At 39.4% G+C, this 19,566-nt stretch overlaps 1 protein-coding gene across 3 annotated transcripts in view; it reads left to right on the top strand.

The window, feature by feature from the left end:
• Window positions 1-401: 401 nt before the first annotated feature.
• The window catches only part of trps1 (trichorhinophalangeal syndrome I), a 132,970-nt gene continuing 113,805 nt past the window's right edge, over window positions 402-19,566 (top strand). Inside the window, exons 1-2 of one of the 3 annotated variants that reach the window (XM_016441914.1) lie at window positions 402-701; window positions 5,537-5,837. In XM_016441914.1, the coding sequence (XP_016297400.1) occupies window positions 5,825-5,837 (13 nt within the window). In that variant the 5' untranslated portion in view covers window positions 402-701; window positions 5,537-5,824. Of the gene's footprint in view, window positions 702-4,857; window positions 4,948-5,093; window positions 5,150-5,536; window positions 5,838-19,566 lie in introns of those variants that run through there. The other 2 variants (XM_016441916.1, XM_016441915.1) reach the window with 2 other exon arrangements.

The following is a 19,566-nucleotide window of genomic DNA, read 5'->3' as shown; positions in this document are numbered from 1 at the left end:
CCTTTTTTTTTAAAGTAGTGTTTTAATTAATGATTATTCATTTATTAGATTATCACAAAACTATGGTGGCCGCAAGAAGACATCTGCGTTACATGAGTTTTAAAATGATAGCCTACTAGAAATAATATTATAAGGTTCCCCTTAAAAATGAAGAAATAATCTTTACACTGCATTTCGCATTGTTGTTGTTTTTTTCTCTGATCGGAACAGAAGTGCGAACAACTGTTTGAGAACCGATTCTCGTTTAGATGACTTATCTGAGTAGGTTTCTTCAGCAGTCTATGGCGAAGTTGCAGAGTGGCGCTGGAGCTGTTTTAGTGGTCACTGTCCCTTTAAGAGAGCGCGCTCTAGGGTGGCGCTTTCCTCCGCAAGGGCTTCTTGATATTAATAGTGTTGGTGTCTTGAAACTGACGTAATGCTTGGAGTCTGAGGTCCTGACAAGCGATAACATTTCTGATAAAGAACTGAGATCACTGCAAAAACCAACCTCCTTTTTTCCATCCCAGACTCAGGCGTTTTTACTATTAAACACAGTCTCCCAAGATTTCACGTGTACAGGAGCAATTCGCAATCTTACATCCCCATAAAAAAAGAAATCATTCCCCGAGATCAACAAACAAACAACACAAAGACGCTTCATGGCTAACGCCAAAGCTCCACCATCTTTCAGACTGCAAAGACTATTGCAATTTAATCAACAGGTAAGGAGAAAGCGAATCAATGAGCACTGCGATCACGGTAGAAGAACGATGTGGATTTTAGCTGTAGTTCCTGATGGCTTTTAGGGGGAGAATGTTATGTAATGTTGAGAAGGGCGAAGGGATTTGGTGATGAATCAGTTGAGTACTACGTTGCAATGAAAATAAGAGCACGGCTCTTCGGATTTCGGCGTGCCATTTGGGTTTTGAGGCTAAATTGCAAATTGAAATTGGCGACTTGCTAGCTCCCAGTAGTTGAGAGAAAACACACGAAGAGGTTTTTGGATTACTTTTTACTTCCCATTTCTTTTCAGCTATTTCGTTCTGTGTTGCAATGCGTTTTGCACAAGATAATATCCCGAATGTAGTAATATCGTTTTTTCCTCTTGTACATTTAAGCCGCGAGGCGTCTTTTATTTGCTTTGTTTTGGTGTAAACCGGTTGCACTGCGCGCTAAAGTAGCTAAACGGTGCATAGCTCAAGTTGTAGAAAGTTTCATTAGTGTGTAGGCTACTGTTTTTGCGTAAATGATGCTTCAAGCTGAATGGCGCTTTCCACACAAACTTCGAAAACTTTCCGTGACTGATGTACGATAAGAAAACGCGTAGGCATGGCAACGCGCTGAACTTTACACTTAATTTTCCACATACAAAGAGGCGCAGGTTGTTTACACGACAGTCTACAGATCTTAACGGGGCTTTTATCGCTATTTTGCGGTTTTATTCGAAGGCAGGTAGCGAAAAGACGTCTTTCTGTTTTCATTGCGTTCTTCGTGGCGATGGAGACGTGCACCAAGTTTCTGAGGAAAAGTTTATGAATAGCGGTAACGAGCTCCTGACTATACGAATACTATTTTCTCATTTGGATGTGTGTTTTTGTGAAGATAGAAGTAATGGGAAAACTTTTTATTTGTTTTAGCAACTGTGTGGACAACTTTCGCACTTAGGTGTGTTTGGGGGGGGCTGTAGTTCACAAAGTTTCTTGTGGCGTGACCAAAGTGGCGTGATGGAGCTTACCACTTTTCAAAAAACTTTTCGACAAAAGTTCAAGGAATTTAAATAACTCTCTGTTAATCTTCTAAAATGAAGGCATGTGAATAGAAATTGTACTTTTTTTTTCTTGGCGTGTACAGTAGTCGTTTTCTCCTTATCTTTTCTTGTTGATGTTATTCATCGATAGAAACTTTTGTACAGAGGACAGGAACACACTTCCAGTGTTCTATTTATTTCTAACAAGTTTTAACAAGTTATGTGTATACATGTGTTCATATCCTATACATTTTGTAACATTGTTTGGATTTGAGTTGTTGCAAGGTTCCTCAGTTCTGCAACTCTGGTAATGTTTCCAGTTAATTTGGTTTTACAGTCACTTTCACATTAGAATATCATTAGTACTTTCAAGTGGGTGGAAACAGGTATTTATCTTCAAACTGATAAAATCACCCACACTTCACTTAAATGTGCTGTACTGAAGCGTAACCTGTATCTGATTGTTATGATACAAAATCCCATGTTGGTTCCAGTAGATGAGTTGCGCTGTTTCCTGTAAACTGAAAGTTGCCACACTCGGGCAGTCTGGAAATGATATGCTCTCTTTTTCTTTCTGAAATAGTTTGTCGGTAAAAGTTTCTTAATGACAAAGCCTGTGCTGGCAAATGCGGCTCATCATTTAGAGAAACAGAGAAACTCGCAACTGTAAACATAGTTTCAGATACAGTCAACAGGGAACCACAGCTCTGTCATCATCTGGTTTTTGCAGTTACAATTGCTTTATCTTACCTCTTTTTGCAGTTACATGACTATTTTTTGTTCTGTGAAGATTTAAAGAACTTTTCCCCACTTTATTATCATGCATGAAATAGCTCATTGTCATTTTACATGTATAACAACCTAGAGATCAGAAGAAAAATTTCCATCTGCTTGGAATATTATTTAATTCCTCGTGCATCGTAAACACTCACACAAATATGTGAATTCGTTCTTGCTATCCGTTCAGTGGATTACTAGATTCAGTTCTCAGTCTGCACAGAAGAATAAAGATCCACATGAGTTGTCTGATAAGACGCGTTTGAAGTGATTGAAAAGCTTGAGGTGTATTTGAAATGTAAATGACTCCACATCTGTGAGCTCTTTGGAGAGAGGCAATAGATCAGCGCTGTATAGTCAGGAACTTTACGGCTGACAAATGAATTTGGGCCTTGGTGGAGGGAGAAAGCAGCAGTGGGGGTCTTCCATTTGTTCTTCGTGGCTTCTGAGTTTGCACAACTTCTTTTTGGGCTAACTTCATGCCGCACTGTGATTTGCCACTTGTGTCCCTGCGGCAGATTCATGTGGCGTTGGTGCCGTTGAATAAGAAGCCTGTAGAGAAAATAAATTGTTGGGGTTTTTTTTTTAACGACAGTGAAAGAGAATGGATCACGCTACCATATTAAATCCAGGTGTTTGCTTGAAAAGAACATATTGGAACTAGTTGATGACTTTAAAATATTGTAATTTTTTTTTTCTCTTGTTTTTTAGAAAATCTACTCAGACCAGATGATTCTTTTTTGTATATATTTGTATTCATTGTTGCTCAAAAGTGAACACAAACAATTTTTTAAAAACTTAATCTTAAAGATGTTCAAGTTGCAAAGGACATAGTACTTAAATACAACCAAAAACAGTTTTTTTTTTGATAGACTGAATACGTTTTTTTAGGTCGTTGGAACTTCTTAAAATTCTCTCTCTCTTCTTTTTCTTTTTAAAAATTATGTTTTTCGGAATGGCATAGTATTTTTTTCCACTCCCTATACGAGCGACAGGCAAGTCTGCAAAGTACCATCACTGCTTGTGTTTTGAAATGACGCATCAATGACTTTATAGAAATTATTTTTTGTTTTGTTTTTCGTGGTTAGAAATCAACAAACAAGGGAAACATGAAAATTGAGAATTTCTTTTTTTTTTTTTTGTATCCGCCTGATGAAATGCCAAGGTTTACACAGAGACGGCTCCTAATAATTGGTAGCCTTAAAAGCTTTTATAACATATGTTTGATTTAGCCTGCGTATGAATAGCTAGTCTTTTTTCCTCCGGATTTTCAAGAATAAAAGAGCCACAGTTCACAGAGGTCATCCCTTGTCTCGTCATATGCTTTTCATCCTGTTTTTAGCAGTGTTTTGAAGTCACTAAATGGCTCTGGATGTGTGCTATAGACTTGTTATGGTGAGTTATAGCAGATATATTGTAAAGACTTGCCAGCGTCATGGATTTTCTCACTGAACTTTCATGCAGTGTGAATGGATTTGAAGAGAAATAACTAGAAATGTGCATTTGTGTGAGTGAAGTCACTTGGGGTTGTATATGAGTGTAACATTGAGAAAGTTTTTGTCATCCAGATTAAGTGCTTTAAATGTAAGCGTTTCTTTTGTTAGAAGAAATCTTGTTCTCTTCCCTTTTTTTTCTTCACACCCTGTGTGGGAAAGAAACACAAGGACCTTTGACCTGTAGTGTCATAGCAACCTCCTTTATCCTGTTATAAAGTTTAGGTTTAGCTTCTCCATGTATTTATTAATATTATATTTTGATGGCTAATTTTTACGTCACAAATGCAGCTCAAGTGTGTTTAACAACTCCTCCAGATAAGAGACGGTTTGGGTCTCTGACTCTGTCAGAGCTGTTTGACATCACTTGTTAGGCTAATTATGTGGCGCGTGATATTTTAGTGGTTAGCATACATCTGGTAAAGTTTGCTGACTGAAAACTCTCGTATTCCCAGTAAAGTGGTAGGTTGCACGGCAAACGAAGAAATAGAAATCGAAGTTCCCCTAAATCTTCAATCTTACTCATTGACAAAAACTTACTTTTTTACTGAGAATATAAAAATAACTGACATTTGTATTGAATATGCAAGTTAAAGTGATGTGTGACGATAAACCTTTTATTGGTCGGATGTGTTGACATTTTGGCTACATGTGGTTTTTCAAAGCTAGTGGTTCCCGTTCGGTTAGCTTTTCATATGAACTGACTTTCCTGAACTTTTATACTAAAATTAGAGCATCAGTAAGTACTTGTTTGATTAAAAACACTCGTCTTGTTAGCCTAGCTTTATCCCGCCACAAGCCTCTATGCTCGGCTTCATATCAGAAACTTTCTGAAAGTTTTCAGTTTAGATCTTCCAGCAGTGCCCACTTCCTCTCCTCCCCATTCCGACGAGCTGAGTTTAGTGCATCCGCCGAACCTCCTGTCCGCCGGCCCCTCTGGAACGTTGATGAGTCAGTTTAACCTTCTTTTTCTTTCTTTCTTTTCCTTTCTATCGCGGTGTGTGTTCTTTTACCTCGCAAACAGGTTTTCGCTTTGCTTTTTTCCTCTCCATCTCACGGTGGCTGCACGTTCTCCTTTTGTGTGGTCTGGAGGCTGGTGCGGTTGACTATTGCTAACCTGACACAGGTTGGACAGAATGAGTCGAAAGAAAAGGTTTGTGGGGGGAGGGGAGTTTTCCTTGAGAATGTTTGTTTTCCTGTTTCAAGTTTGGTCAGCCAGAGGGCCCGTACTGTCAGCTCCCATTCATGAAACCTGCTGTCAGACTGCCTGAGTACATGCCACAGGATTTCTCTCTGCTCTCTTTGCGTGCATTGCGGTGTCCATGTTGTGCTTTTTCCAAAAGTCTTTTGGTAGATCATGCTTTCTTTTTATTGTTCGTTGTTTTGTTTTTTTATGCCTTAAAGTTAGTTTTTGCAATTTTATTCTGCGAGTGTTAATGTGTGGTGATTTTGACGTTCCCTCTTAATAATGACTCAAAAAGTACTGTTTACACCGAGCACTTCCTTATTGCTAAGCATGTGCATTTTTGTTTCGTTACAGTGATCGAGAAGAACGGCATGGTGTGGTCACCCCTCGCACCCAGGATCATCTGCACCTGTGAGGTTTTCTGAGAAAAGGAAGTACGGGACGGCGCATTTAACAAGCAACGCACGTAGAGCGAGTAAACTTTGTGAACACTGTGGGGGAAAAAATGGAATGATTCCCAGGCAGAATGGATGTGGAATAAAGGATACATCGGAGGGCTCCTCAGGGAAGGGTCTTTGGATACTCTGCCAGCTTTGATATCTGCCTCCCTGTTGGATTTGAGTGTGATAATGCTATAACCCAATGCTTAACAGAGGTATGTATATGTGTGATTGTGTGTTACAACAACGCAGGGATTTCTGGCAGTGTGTGGCATTGTGGTTTTCGATGCAATTCATGTTGCACGTCTTCTAAACTAATACGTAGGATTAACAGAGAAGGACGTGATTCTTGTCGTCAGGTTTTTGATGGTGTTGTGTTAGGGTGATGTAGCTTTAAAACTTTATTTATGGTAACTTTTAACCCAGCCTTCCTGTAGTTCAGGGCAGTAATCTACACCGCTAGATAGCTCAAGCTTTTAAAGTGCTTTGATCTTCTGTAAGGCCATCATCCACTGCTTTGCCATTTATTACGTGGAACAGTACAGTTCTTCTGTTCAGGAACAGTTCTTTTCCCTGACTTTTTTTGACTATTTGTGGGTTTTCTCCAGGGTAATAAGATAGGCCACACAAGCAGTATTTTTTTAGTCTGTGGGGGCTTTCTTTGAGCTGTACATTTGTGGACCAGGTGATACTGTGGTCTGGTATTCTTCTCTGCCACTGTGTTTGTGAAAAGCTGAACTCGACAGACTTCCTCTCAGGAGATATTTCTGCATCGATCATAAAAAATATGCATAGTAGCACACAGATAAAATTAAGTCTGTTTTTGTAGTTTAGTCTTATAAATGGTGATTGATTATGTCACTCTCTGGTCAAACACCGATAGTTTTTTTTTTTAGATGTTTGGCATGTTTTTGCATTAGTTGGTTTTTGTTTTTTAAAGTTATTACATTGCTCAGTTATTTAGATACGTCATAAATCGTTATAGCAGCATTAAGTGTTATTAGGAAATGCCGTTAACACTCCTTTTCGGAGATTTTAATTTTAAAAGCGGTTTGCCTACTTGCTCTGTACCGCACATGATTTTAAGTCTCAAGCTAATGAAGGGTAGAAATGCAATAATCTGAACTTCTGAGAGCGGCTGCATTCTTTGCGGTCTGGGTTGCGAGCAGTAGTCGTTCTTAAATGAGGTAATCTGAGCGTGTGTCGTAGTGGACTGTTTTCTCCTGTGCCGAAATGTATAATAAACGACCTGTAGCGGCCAGTGATTAGGGGATCCTGCCTTTGTGAATGTTGCCACATTGGAGGTTTCTCTCGTGTGCCCTGCCGTTTCAGCAGATTTACGTAATGTTAAACATATGCCACCTTCTCCAGGGGTCCCTGATGGGGCTTACTGGGTTGTAATGCGTTTGTTCATCTTTTACATTTTTTATTCTAATACAGATTGAATTTTGATGTCTTTAGTAAATATTTTTTAATATTCAATTTTAATTTATTAATTTAAAGACTTAAAGATTTTGCCATTTCAATGCATTTTTTAAATAAATTTTTTTCCCTTCTGTTTTCACTTTTTACTAATTTGAAGGTATTGGGGAAAAATGTATTGGGGTGCTGTTATATTAATATTTACTTAGATTTTGTGTTAATTTAGACTTCTCCTTCCAAACGTGATTTAATGCATTTCCATGACACGGTTGCAGTTTTATAAGACCCCGTATTTAGAAATGCCAACCTAATTTAATTTTAATTTGCTTTAAAAATGTGTGTATTTGCTTTAAAACCATGTGTGTGACCCAGTCTAAACCCATAAATGCTAATTCATGGCTGTTATATAGTCCAGCCGATGATTCTTCACTATGATTTACTGATATTTCGCATTAAGCAGCATGTGGTGTGTTTGCACTTAAGTAGCCTAGGCCTATATTTTCAAAATGAGGACTTTCTGATCTCAGCACACTTTTAATTGAATCCAACCTACAGTATAGGCTTTACTTATGCTCATATCCTTATAGGTTCGGCTATTATGCACTGGAACATCTCTTTGACTCGCATGCCCGTTTTTGGGTATAAACATGGATTTATGCCGTGAGTTAAAGCTTATGCTTATTACTTGTACCTTGCTTTGTATAATTTGGTTGAGTTATGGTGGGAAAATTTGAGTGGTCTGCATAGTTCTCCAGTAGGTGCCTGCGTGATGTATGGCATGCCAGTGTGCCGAGGGAGGCAGACGGCCAAATGTTTTCATAATGTTCATTTAAAAGTCTGATCATTCGCCTCCACCGTTTCTGGGTTTTGCAGCGCATATAGAAATATTTGACGCAGCAAGACCTTAATCAGCAGCTGTATATTACTCAACAACCAGTTGGTTACTGTTGACGAATATAATGGCTCTAAGAAAAAGGCTTTTCATTTGCAGGTAAAAGTGCATTTAGGAACTTGCTGTAATACATTTTTAAAGTCGTTGATTTTTTTTTTCCCAGATGTGGAATTAGCATGCGAGCATGAACTGGTTTCCACTGCAGTGGAAATTCCACATCTCTATGCCTTTCAGGCCTGCTAGATAAACAGCAGAGTCTTTACGGACTGAGAGGTGTCGGTCATGAGCGTGCCTAATGAGACTCGCTAGTCTGACTCCAATTTCTGCCTGTAAGAATACGGTAAGCTGGGTTATTACAGACTTTTGAGATAGTTGCAAAACGGCAGTAATGAGAGAGGGCCGAGGAGCGAACCTGCTGGCGAACGGCGAGGAATGGGCCGTATCCTCCTGCCAATTAGCGCAATATTCTCCACTCGTATGGCACCTCCTTGCAGTAACCCCGGACCGGCACCAAACTAATCTAATTAGATCGAGAACACAAAAATGATCCCGGACCACTGGCAGAACGCACAATAAGTGGGCAATTTATTCTCGCATGGTGATAAAAAATGAGGGAACGGTTGAGTGCAGGCCTGTTTTTTTTTTGCGGATTGTTTCCGCGAGGCCTGCTCCATATGGTGTCGGAGAGGGGGAAAAAAGCCCCGGAGAAGGGGGTAAAGAACAAGGGGGCAGAGAGCTTCAGCGTAGCTGCAAAAACAAAACTTCTCCAGTCAACTCTCTCTAAATTAAAGGGTAATGCCGAGCACACCGCACACTCAGGAGTTGTTTGTTTAAAAAGCCAAACTACATCGTCTTCCGTCTTCATCTTCATCGCTAACAGCATGATTAATCTGCTGTTTTTCCCTCCCCGCCATTCTTCTTTTTTTTTTTTTTCTTTCTTTCTTTTTTTAAAGTAATTGCCAATCCAATGAGCAGCTTTGACAGCGTGCTCCTGACCACATAGTTCACACACTGAGTGATGCCTGCACAGCGTCAGTGCACAGCAATATTATGCTTTTGGTTCAACTCCCAGGTTCAGTTGAGTAGTGTAATACAGATCGTATTACCTGTTTCAGATACAATATTGCAGCTACTTTAACCTGCAATAACTCTCTGCATCATTTGCGATCTTCTCCCCTCAGACCCTCTCAGATACACCCTGTTGGCCAGCTTTAACGTAGTTGAATAGCGCCTGGAGGCCATTGACAGGAGCCTCATGTATCCTGGCCGTGTCTTTTGCAAACACAAACAGTAGCCTTCTAAAGATCTCTCCATTTGTTTAGAGGAAGTCCCAGAGGCTTGTTACGCTCCCCAACCCCCTTCTCTTGTGGCTATCAGATGTTTATCCTCTACAAGGAGGGCAATTTACAAATGTAAGTGTTGTCACAACACAGGAGGAAACAAAAGGCGTCACGTCAGGCAAGGATGCACCTCAGTGTAAGGAGCGCCATTATTTTGCAGATTAGAAGGGTTCAGGTGAATGTGGGAGCTTCTCTTAGTTTCACGTTGTGGGGAGGACTGAGGCCATCCAGAGTGGCACAGCTACTATTTGCTATGATTTGGCTCACTCCGATCGGACTGAAGTTCAGGTCTCTTGAGTGAGCGGAGGCCGGAGGCCTAGAGTGAGCGGAGGCCGGCTTGAGTGAGCAGAGGCGGGCGGGCTTGAGAACGGCGCGGCCAGCGGATTCGACGAAGTAGCGTCCGGCGGGCTTGCAGCTACCACATGTGACAATGGACTGGACTCCGCTTCGTCCACGGAGAAAGCCGATCCGGCGATCGACAGCGCAAAGTTGATGTATTTCCTCAGCAACCAGCACGGATCAGCTCTAGGCATGACGAAGCGGATATCGTCCTCTTTTGGAAGGCCAAACAAAGTAGTTTCACTTTCACAACGAAACACACAGCGTCTTCACGACATAGCGGCGGCGGCAACAACAATACTACAGCAAGAATAAAAGTTACGCCTTCTTTCTTTGCGTGAACATTTGGGTGGCGTTATGCAAATCTTCCCACATCGTGACGTAGACATGTGGGGGCGTGTTAGAACGAGCCGTTTTAGGTAGGCGTGGTTGACTCTTAACTTTTATAAAGAATATCTCTTTGGATTTGAGACTTTAGTCTTTGCAACTTTACAGATCTTCTTTATGCACCAAGAGCTTGTAACACTCCAAAGAAAAAGGAAAAATTGAAATCGCATCATATGACCCCTTTAAGCAATACATTTTCCACCGCACATGAACAATGTCAAGTGTGTTCTGATTGGCTGTTATAGTGCTGCATCACGGTATTTTTTGACTATGAATTGAAAGGGAAAATTAAAATGTTTTCGTCATTTACTCCCCCTCATGTCATTCCAAAAGTGTATGACTTACTTTTTTCTGTGGAACACAATAGAAGATACTTTGATAAATGCCTGAGTGTTTTGTTGCCAACATTCTTCAAAATATCTTCCTTTGTGTTGAGAAGAAAAAGTTATACAATATTACAACAGCATGAGGGTAAGTAAATTATTCGAATTGTTGAGTGTATTATACCTGTATGTCACTCATATGTTACATGGCCTTTAGAGTCATTGGATTGCTGTCCTTTTCACACAGCTGTCTGTCGTTGCCAATGTCAGTTTCAGTCAAAACATATTTAACACTACAGGACTTAAATCGCAGACAGGTCTAGATATTTAACCTGCTAACTATCACTCAGACATCAGTGACGCACGCATCAGCGCTTCTTTCAGATTGCATCTTTGATAATGCAAACATAGAGATCGTCACTCACATGAATGAGCAATGATTTTGCCTCCGATTTGTTGCCAAACTCCATTAACTAAAAGTAAGAGGAAAATCAGGACTAAAAGCATTAGGTGTAAGGCTGTTAATGCTGGCATGTCTACAATTTTGAAAAGGGTAGGGTAGTTCTTACAAATAGTAGAGAAGTGTTGGAAAAAAAAAAATATATATATATATATATATATATATAAATGTATATTACTTTTGGGCAAAATGTGTTTAAAATCATGTATGAAGACTTTCATTATAAAAGCTTTATTTTACATGTAGCGGTTCACCTCATGAGCCCTGTCATGTTGTGATCATATGACCAGATGAATACTACTCATTTGGTAACCATCCCATGCTTTTGCTCGTGGACAGACCTTAAAAAGCAATCTATGGTTAATGGGCGCAAAAAAGTAATCACAAGATTTTTCGCGTATCTTTCAGGCATAGCAAACCAGACGCTAACTGTCTGTGGTCAGACTTCGGCCTCAGATAGGCATCAGGCTGGAGGACAGGAAGACAGGAGTGGGTCCACTCTGTTAAACACAACACTAGTGAGTCCTACAAGCTCTCTCTCCCCGTCTCCCAGACTGAACTCTGCTGGCTGCACTTTGTCTTTGTCAGAAGAAGATATAGAATTAGTAGCTTACCAGGCATCCCTCCCCTCCCCATCACTACCCGCACCATCTCATAACTCTTCTGGCAGGCCTAAGGAGCTGGTTCCTCATCTGTGGAGGCCGCCACTCTCAACACCTATTATGGTCAACGGGCCTGGGTCCCTGTCAGGGCCTGCTGCCTTTTTGATTCACCACTCGCCTTGGATTCCTCCCCAGGTCGCCTTCTTTTTCACCATGTCTTCGACTTCCAGATAGGAGATAAAATATCCGTAAACAGCACTTAAAAGAGAATGTAAATGTTTATAGGCTTCCTGCAAGACTTATCTGATATTGTTCTTATTTATACGTCGGGGCCGGTTGACTTGGAGGCGGTCAGGACGGCCGAACTGGAGCCAAGCAGCTTTAAGTGCTCCTTCGGCTCGGCTTTGCCAATCGCGGCATGGGGGGGGGGAAGATTTAAGCGGACAGTTGGATGGTGGAGGACTGAGCCAGTGACACCACGCTGGAAAGAATGTGGTAACAATACAACTATGATTCGCTTCAGCACGTCCTGAGTCCTGCTACCTAAACTTCAATCCAATCCAATGTTGGGTGTTTTTTGGGCAGTCTTGTTCTTCAACTGCGCCTATGAATCAGCTGGGTCTTTCTCGCCTATCTGGCAGTTTTGAATGTATCTTGAGGTAGCTGGCTACAGCCTTATTTCAGGCCCTCTTTTTGCTCACATTTCTTCTTATTTACTAACTGTAAAACACAATTTCAGATCTATTTCAAATGATCTTCTCTTTACCTCAGTCGGATACCTCGACTACTCTAAATTCGCACTCCGTGACCAAATCTGACACCCTACGTTACCACTTTTCTGGCATGAAACGGCACTCAGATTTCCCATGCAGTATAGCTATGCCATAAATCTGCGTGCTACGACCTGCATGCTATAGCTAACTGGGGCGATGACTCTATAGGAAGCTGTTGAGCAGAAAGCCAGGCGCTTGTGTAGGCGTCGGGATTGGATTTGTCAATTGTGCTGATATGTTGAGGGTGATCCGAGCCCCAAGCGCTCCACTCAAGGTAGAGAATTATTGTACAGAGGCTAAAACGTAAAAGCTCTCTAGCTAACATACTCATACTCTTGCATGCACTCACAAGTACTTGCATGTACAGGCGTTACAGTCATTATATTGAGAGGAACTGTGTAATATTTGCTCTTATACAGGTACACAATTGCAGTGACACCAATTATGGCACTCTAGCGCAGTGGAAACCACACATATGCACATACAGGCATTATTACCTGACCTTTTCTCTGACAAAGACATTGCTACAGAAGAAGAAAGCAACATTTCACCTTCTCAAACAAAGCCCACAGCTCATGTTGGAAACAGGGGTTGCAAGAGCCCATAGGGTTGAAATGATATAAGAATTTCAGTATTATTGAACAGGGCTCTAGACTGCGACTAAAATGGTTGCATTTGTGACAGTTTTTTGAGAATGTGCGAGTTCAAATTTGACCTGGTCGCATTTGTGCGAGTGCATGGTCTGCACTGCTCCAAAGTCTCTGCTCCATACAGCGAGCGTTGCAGAGCCACGGCACATATAGCAGCAGTCAGATCTTAATGATCACGTGAAGAGAGGTGCTTCCGGCGCGAACGCTTCGGGTGTAGAGCCTGGTTTATACCAAAGGCTATAGACTCGCCGCGTCAGCACGAGCACGAAGGTGTGCGCACCGTGTGGCAAAAATGATGCGAATTTCGAGGAAACGATGGCTGACGGAGGATTTGGTTTTCACACTAAAGTAAAGTAAAAGACCAGAGAAGGTGAACATGTTGGTATTCTTGTGGAAAAAAAAAAAGCAAATCCTGTCACCGACAGCCAGTTAAGTTTTACTTTTCTTTTTGTTTTTGTTTTAAAAAGCTTGTTATCTTTGCTGTTTACCTCACGTTACACTATGGAGGCTTTCTATAATTTCTTTTCTTTTATTGATTTGATTCCTCAGTGTTTGCTAAACATCTGTAATTTATTAGTCGGTATATAATTCAGCATGTGGTGAATGCATGCCTCGTCTTATTTGTTTTTGTAAATAAACGTTATGTCAGCTAGTTTGTAATTATAGCCTAATGTTTTATTGTTGTTGTGCTTTTTAATTAAGAATAATGAATCCATCTTTTGTTTTAGTCTTAAAAAGTGAAATGTGTCTAGATATAAGCAAAACAGACAATTTTCTTTTCTTGTAAAACGTGACACCAAGATCGTGAATTCGAGTGAAAGTGAAAGTGAATGCGCACGAAGCCCGGCTTATAGCACAGCAAAAGAGGAATTCCCATCACAAAATTCAAATAAATAATACTGATGAAAAAGAATGGGTTGAATTAGGTCTGCACAATTAATCAAATTTTTAATCGCTATTACAATTACGGATGACACAATTACATAATCGTTCAAAGCAGCAATTAATCGTAATTAATAATCGCAATTACAATTTCAAAGGAATAATCGACAATTATGATTTTTGTCATAATCTTGCAGCCCTTGGTTGAAAGTTGAACACTCGTTACCATAAACTATGATAAAAGTTTATCAGCATGCATTGATTAATACCATGTTGTAGCAAAAAAATAAAAATTGCTACCTAATTATGTGCTCGTGTGCCTAGCTGAGAAAGTTAGTCGCAAAAGAGTGGGAAGAATGAGTCTAGAGCCCTGTTGAAATGTTCATGATTCTTTAGCAGTTTTGGTACCACAGCAATATATGCAATGGAACACACTTATTTAAAAGCTAAATGCTAATGTAAATGTGAAGAAATTAAATATAGCCTCCTATAGCACATAGCCTCCAAGTATTGACATAATAATAATAATAAAAAAGAAATAAATGATGACTTACAAACTTATTGGGCTAATTTTAATTTAATGTTAATTTTGTGTGGATGTCACAATTATGTCATTCGAAATGACTAGAGCAAAATGCTGTAAAATGATATTTTTCTCCCTGAGCAAATTTTTAGTCACATGACTTTGATACACATCTTGGAATTTATTTGGTAAATGTGTTTCCATCGTGGTTTGTGCATGTGGTTTTATTGAATAAAAATGTATCCACTTTTAGTGAGCATGTGAGCTTTTTATGCACATTTTGTAAACCAAATCTTTGCTTTTCTATTTTAATGCAATTTCCCAAAATTTGCATAAAACTATGTGGGCAGAAACTCGGCTACTTTGTGTTCTGTTTTTTTTCTTAGTATAGTTTTACTAGCTACTGACTATATTAGTCAGTACTTCAACACTTTTGACATCCCTATCTCACAGTATTGTTTCTATCTCTCACATCACAGGTGATCAAGCGCTCAAATCCTACAGGAGTGTTCCTGTCTCGAGCAGGCCACGTTCACCGAGCCTAATGATATGTGGCCTACTTCTCATGGTAAAAAGGCAGTGTGACAGACAGTTTGTGTTATAGATAGCGGTGACTTCAGACCTCTGCATGTCTAAGGTATCATCTCCGTCCTCAGTTTACTTCAGCCGTCTTGTTTGGGGTGCCCTTTCTGCTAATAGTACGAATAGCTCAAGACCAAGTCGAGAGCAAATGAGGTGGCATATTTTTCCGCCTTCAGGTCATCTTGCTCCAGCTTTCGATTTCTTTTTTTGAGAAGTTACGGTACTTTTTCAGTCACAACGAGTGAATATTAGTGCATTGCTGCACAGAAATTTGTTCTGCTTCACTAAGCGTAGAATGAGGCAGAGTTCCCATGATGAGAGAGACAGACACGTCTTTGCATAAGGATCACAGATGGTATCAGAGGGTGTGGTTGTTTTTATCAAACAGCTCTGATGACTAATCAGTCCCAAGGCTATATGGCATTTGAAAGGAGAATTATTGTACTAAGCAAATAGAGGAATCTTGTACAACCAGTGTGGTTAAACTGATTCCCTTTACATAGAAAATACCACACAGCGCTATGACTTGATGCTCTTGTAGGATGTTGGTCCTTTTTTTAGTCTTGGCAGTGGTGAAAAAGCTGAAATGTGTTTATTTAGGCAGTTCGTAGTGTCCCAGGTAGGGCTGGGCGATATGTCAAAAATATCGTATCGATAATTGCCTTAAAAATACCGCGATATTCGATAATATCGTCCACCCAAGCCCCACCTCCACCACGCCCCGCCCCTGCCGAGACAACATTGCCGACATGCACCATAAACACACACCAGGTTCAGTTTTGTCTTAATTATTGCTACAAAGTCCACTCTGTTCTTATCAAATTTGTGTTTGAAATGAATTTCGTTTTGTGAGGAGGACTGTTGAGGAAAAATAATAGAACCCAATTTTAAGTTCATCATGGTGAAGTTGGACATGGTAAGTTTAATTTCCTTGATTATAACAATTGTAGCGTTGTTTTTAAACTTGTAGTCAAGCTATAACGGAGGCTATTTGATATTTATCATACATGTCTAAAATAATGCAGGGATTAAAAACGAATTCTGAGCAAAAACGTTAAGTTTTCTTTCCCCCCTTTCTGGTAGCCTAGTTCGGAGGTCTCTTTTGGCCCATTTTTAACAAAATAAAAATAATTGCTTTATCTATTTAGAAGCAGGGTAATTTAAATTTCATTTTTGTATTTAAATTTTTATAATTTGTATTTTATAAATCAAAATACAACGGCCACAATATAATATTCAGTGTTGGGCTGTCGAAACTCCGAATGCGTGCATTTGGCCCATTTTTACCTAAATAAAAATAACTGCTTTATTTATTTAGAAGCAGGGTAATTTAAATGTTATTTTTGTATTGTAATTTTTATAATTTTTATTTTATTAATCAAAAATACAACACCCACAATATAATATTCAGTGTTGGGCTGCCGAAACGCCGAACGCATGCATGTTGAGGGGCGAGCTTAGAAGCCTACTAATGTCTTCATCCGTTTGCAACAAAACTATAACGTGAATATGAATTAAGAATTTATAGTGCTATATCTCAGCTTAATTAATCATAATTATATTGTATTCACGGTTTAAAAAAATCTGTAAAAATTACACGGAAATGTGCACTGAAAGAATTTGCGTATTTTAATTATACCCGTCATGTTTGTGGTTTTTCATCATTATACAGTCTGTTTAAATAAATATTCAGAAACACATGCAGTGCTACTTTTAGTTTTTTTCTGTTTAACTTTTATTAAACTGCAGATCAAAATAGAATAGGCCTATACCCTAAATAAGGATAAATTATATTGGAATTAGTGGTTAAATGGATCGTAGTTGATCCGTGATTCGTACAGACCAAGCCCCATGGTTCGGCACGCATGTGATCTGCGGATTAATTGCAAAATTTAACCATAATAGAGTATAAGTTCATAATTTGTTCGTATTTACACAAGCAAGCACATTTTAACAGCACAGCCGCACACACACGTTTCAGACGGCGCGCGAACACCGAGCTGAATCCTCTTCTGAATCCTCTGAACAGACAAAACAGCCCTCGGTTTGCTACGTCACAAACCAATAACCAATCACGTCAAGGGATCGATTCCTATCACTAGCATGCAAAATATACCAATACCAGCACAAAACCAAAAATAAATTAGAGCGAAAAACCCATGAAGCCGTGGTTTAATGTGAATTTAGAACCACTAACTTGCATTATAACCCGTGGCAACAGTGTAAAAATAGCCCAGAGTCAGACGCACCTCTCCCGCAGCTCGCGCGAATTAACAATCACAAACGGCTGCACAAAAAGTGCAAAGTAACAATTAGAAAAAAAGAAAAATGCACAAAGAACATGTATGGAGATTTTTCCATCTACAGATTTTTCCCTGACCTTCTTTTCTCTGTAAATTAAGGGTGCACACTATTGCTGAAAAACAATCACTACTTATCAGTCAGATCCCTAAACAAGACCATATCTGCAGATTTTAAATTTGACCACTGCGCGCAATAGTACGAGATGTGTACCACGCTATGTACGAGAAGCTGCAAAAGACACAGGCAGAAGTAGAATGTAAAAAACACGGTGACATTAATTTTTAATTAAATATAATGGGCGATATATTGCGTCACCAAAAATTATTGAGGTCATGTACATATATTGCGCGATAAGTCGATATATTGGTTATTGCGACAGGCCTAGTCCCAGGTAACCTAGTTTGTGTGCAAGGGTGGCGATACAAACAAGTAGCAACTAACAAAGAATATTGTCTGTGTGAAGAAGGTTTATTTGAACTATTTGTGAGCTACACGTGTTCAAAGGCCCTGCCTGTACCTTGGCGCTAAGCTTCAGCAGCTTCTGTAATGTTCAACAAGACAAATCTCAAGGTTAAAGCCCTTATTGATATGTTAAGCGAGTCTTTCCACACATGATTATGCGCAAATATTTTGTCGCAGATGCAAGGTGACATACCTGACTTTCTCAAAGGGTGCTTAACTGTGGCTAATCACATCTGATCACGTTTTGGAATCTCTCCAGAGAGGCAGCAGAGAGACTCTAATACAACAGGCCTCGCTGTCACGCCTCTGGTTGTGGTTCTCTGGGCAATGAGATGAAGATAATGGGTTGTTGTGTTTTATTTTTTTTTCCTACAGTGGCTAGAAAAGATTTCCTCAGCAAGTGACATTTTGTAAACGATGTGACAGACGCCAACCTTTGGCCTTTCACATTCAGCCAAACCAGTGTCAAATTCTTAAAGGGATGTTCCAGGTTCAGTACAAGTTAACTTGTTTTGTATGTTTATGTTGTAATGATTATTACTACAGAAAAGTAAATAAATAAAATATACAATATCTATTTCAAGTTGCCTGATATAAACAGACGTAATCCCCGAAACAGAGCTTCCCACTTGTGCAATACGGAAGTATCTGCTAAGTGTGTTACTTATTTTTGTCAACCTGGCAACCCTGTGTACGTGCTCTCTCGCCACTGAGGATACCCGCGTTTCTCTATTAACAGTGAAGCTGTGGATTTAATTGCTTTAGAAACGATGATGTTACCAGCTCCTTGTTGAGAAAGATAATGTAGCTCTTCGGCGATTAAGCTATTTAGTTGATAAAATTACGGGGCATCGCTAAAAAGTTCGTCTGAGCGCTAAAAAGAATGTCTGTGCACGCGCAGCGTGATTTGTGTGACTAAACGTGTGTGTGTGAGGTACAGTGAAGACAGCGCATTAGTTTAGAACTCTTTTAATTTTAATTTTAATTTTTTAAACGTAGAGAGTGTGTTGATTTGTGCAATGATAACCTACCAGCAATGTTAAAATAATTTTAATATATTAGAATGTACATTACAATAAAAATTTATTAGCCCTTCATAATGCAGAGGTCAACTGCCTGCTCTGCCAATAGTTAGAAATGGCACTATAGTATGCAGTGTTTAATAAACAGCTGTTTTACTAAACTCTGCTGAGGTGAAATTCAGTGCAGTCCCGTATCGTGGCCTCTGTTTCGTGATGCGTATCGTATCGTGACTTTGCTGGTGATACACAGCCCTAGTGGTTACACAAATGCAGTTAAAAATATAGATTTATCTCAAATGTTTTTCCATGTATCTTATGAAAGTTTACAGATTATACATGATCGTGATAAAAGTAGAAATAATGATTTACTTTTTCACAGAAAAGGTTGATTGTTAATAGTGGTCGACCGATGTTGGTTTTTTGACAGCCGATGCCGATATCTTGGAAAGCTATGTGGCTGATATAAAGCCGATATAATTTTATTTATTTTAATTAATATTTAAGAAATGTGAAATCATTTGAAAATCGATTAAAAATAAATGTTAAATAAATATACTTATACTTTAGATGACAAAGTATTTTTCACAAATAAGTAAATTCCTTTGTTTAACCATTCTATCTGATTATTAGACAGACTTCTATCCGTATTTAGACAGAACTGTTAACGACAACAGCGAACATATGGGAGAATGTGAGCACTGTGTGCTCAGGTGTTGCCATTCTCAGCGCCATCAAAATAAAAGTCCGGTGCGGCGTCAAAATAAAAGTCCCGCCTCGAATGCATCAGCCAAACAGGAAAACTTATCGGCCGATATTTGGCATTTTTAAATATCAGCATCGGCCTTGGCGATATATCGGTCGACCACTAATTGTTAAAGGGGTCATATGATGCTTTTTTACAGATCATTATTTTGTGTATTTGGTGTAACAGAATATGTTGACATGCTTTAATGTTCAAAAAACACATTATTTTTCAAATAC

This window comes from Sinocyclocheilus anshuiensis, unplaced genomic scaffold (genome assembly GCF_001515605.1).
Source record: "Sinocyclocheilus anshuiensis isolate Anshui unplaced genomic scaffold, SAMN03320099.WGS_v1.1 scaffold195, whole genome shotgun sequence".
NCBI classification, from domain to species: domain Eukaryota; kingdom Metazoa; phylum Chordata; class Actinopteri; order Cypriniformes; family Cyprinidae; genus Sinocyclocheilus; species Sinocyclocheilus anshuiensis.
Note: the sequence above shows the minus strand (reverse complement) of the source record. Positions and strands in the feature narration are given on the sequence as shown.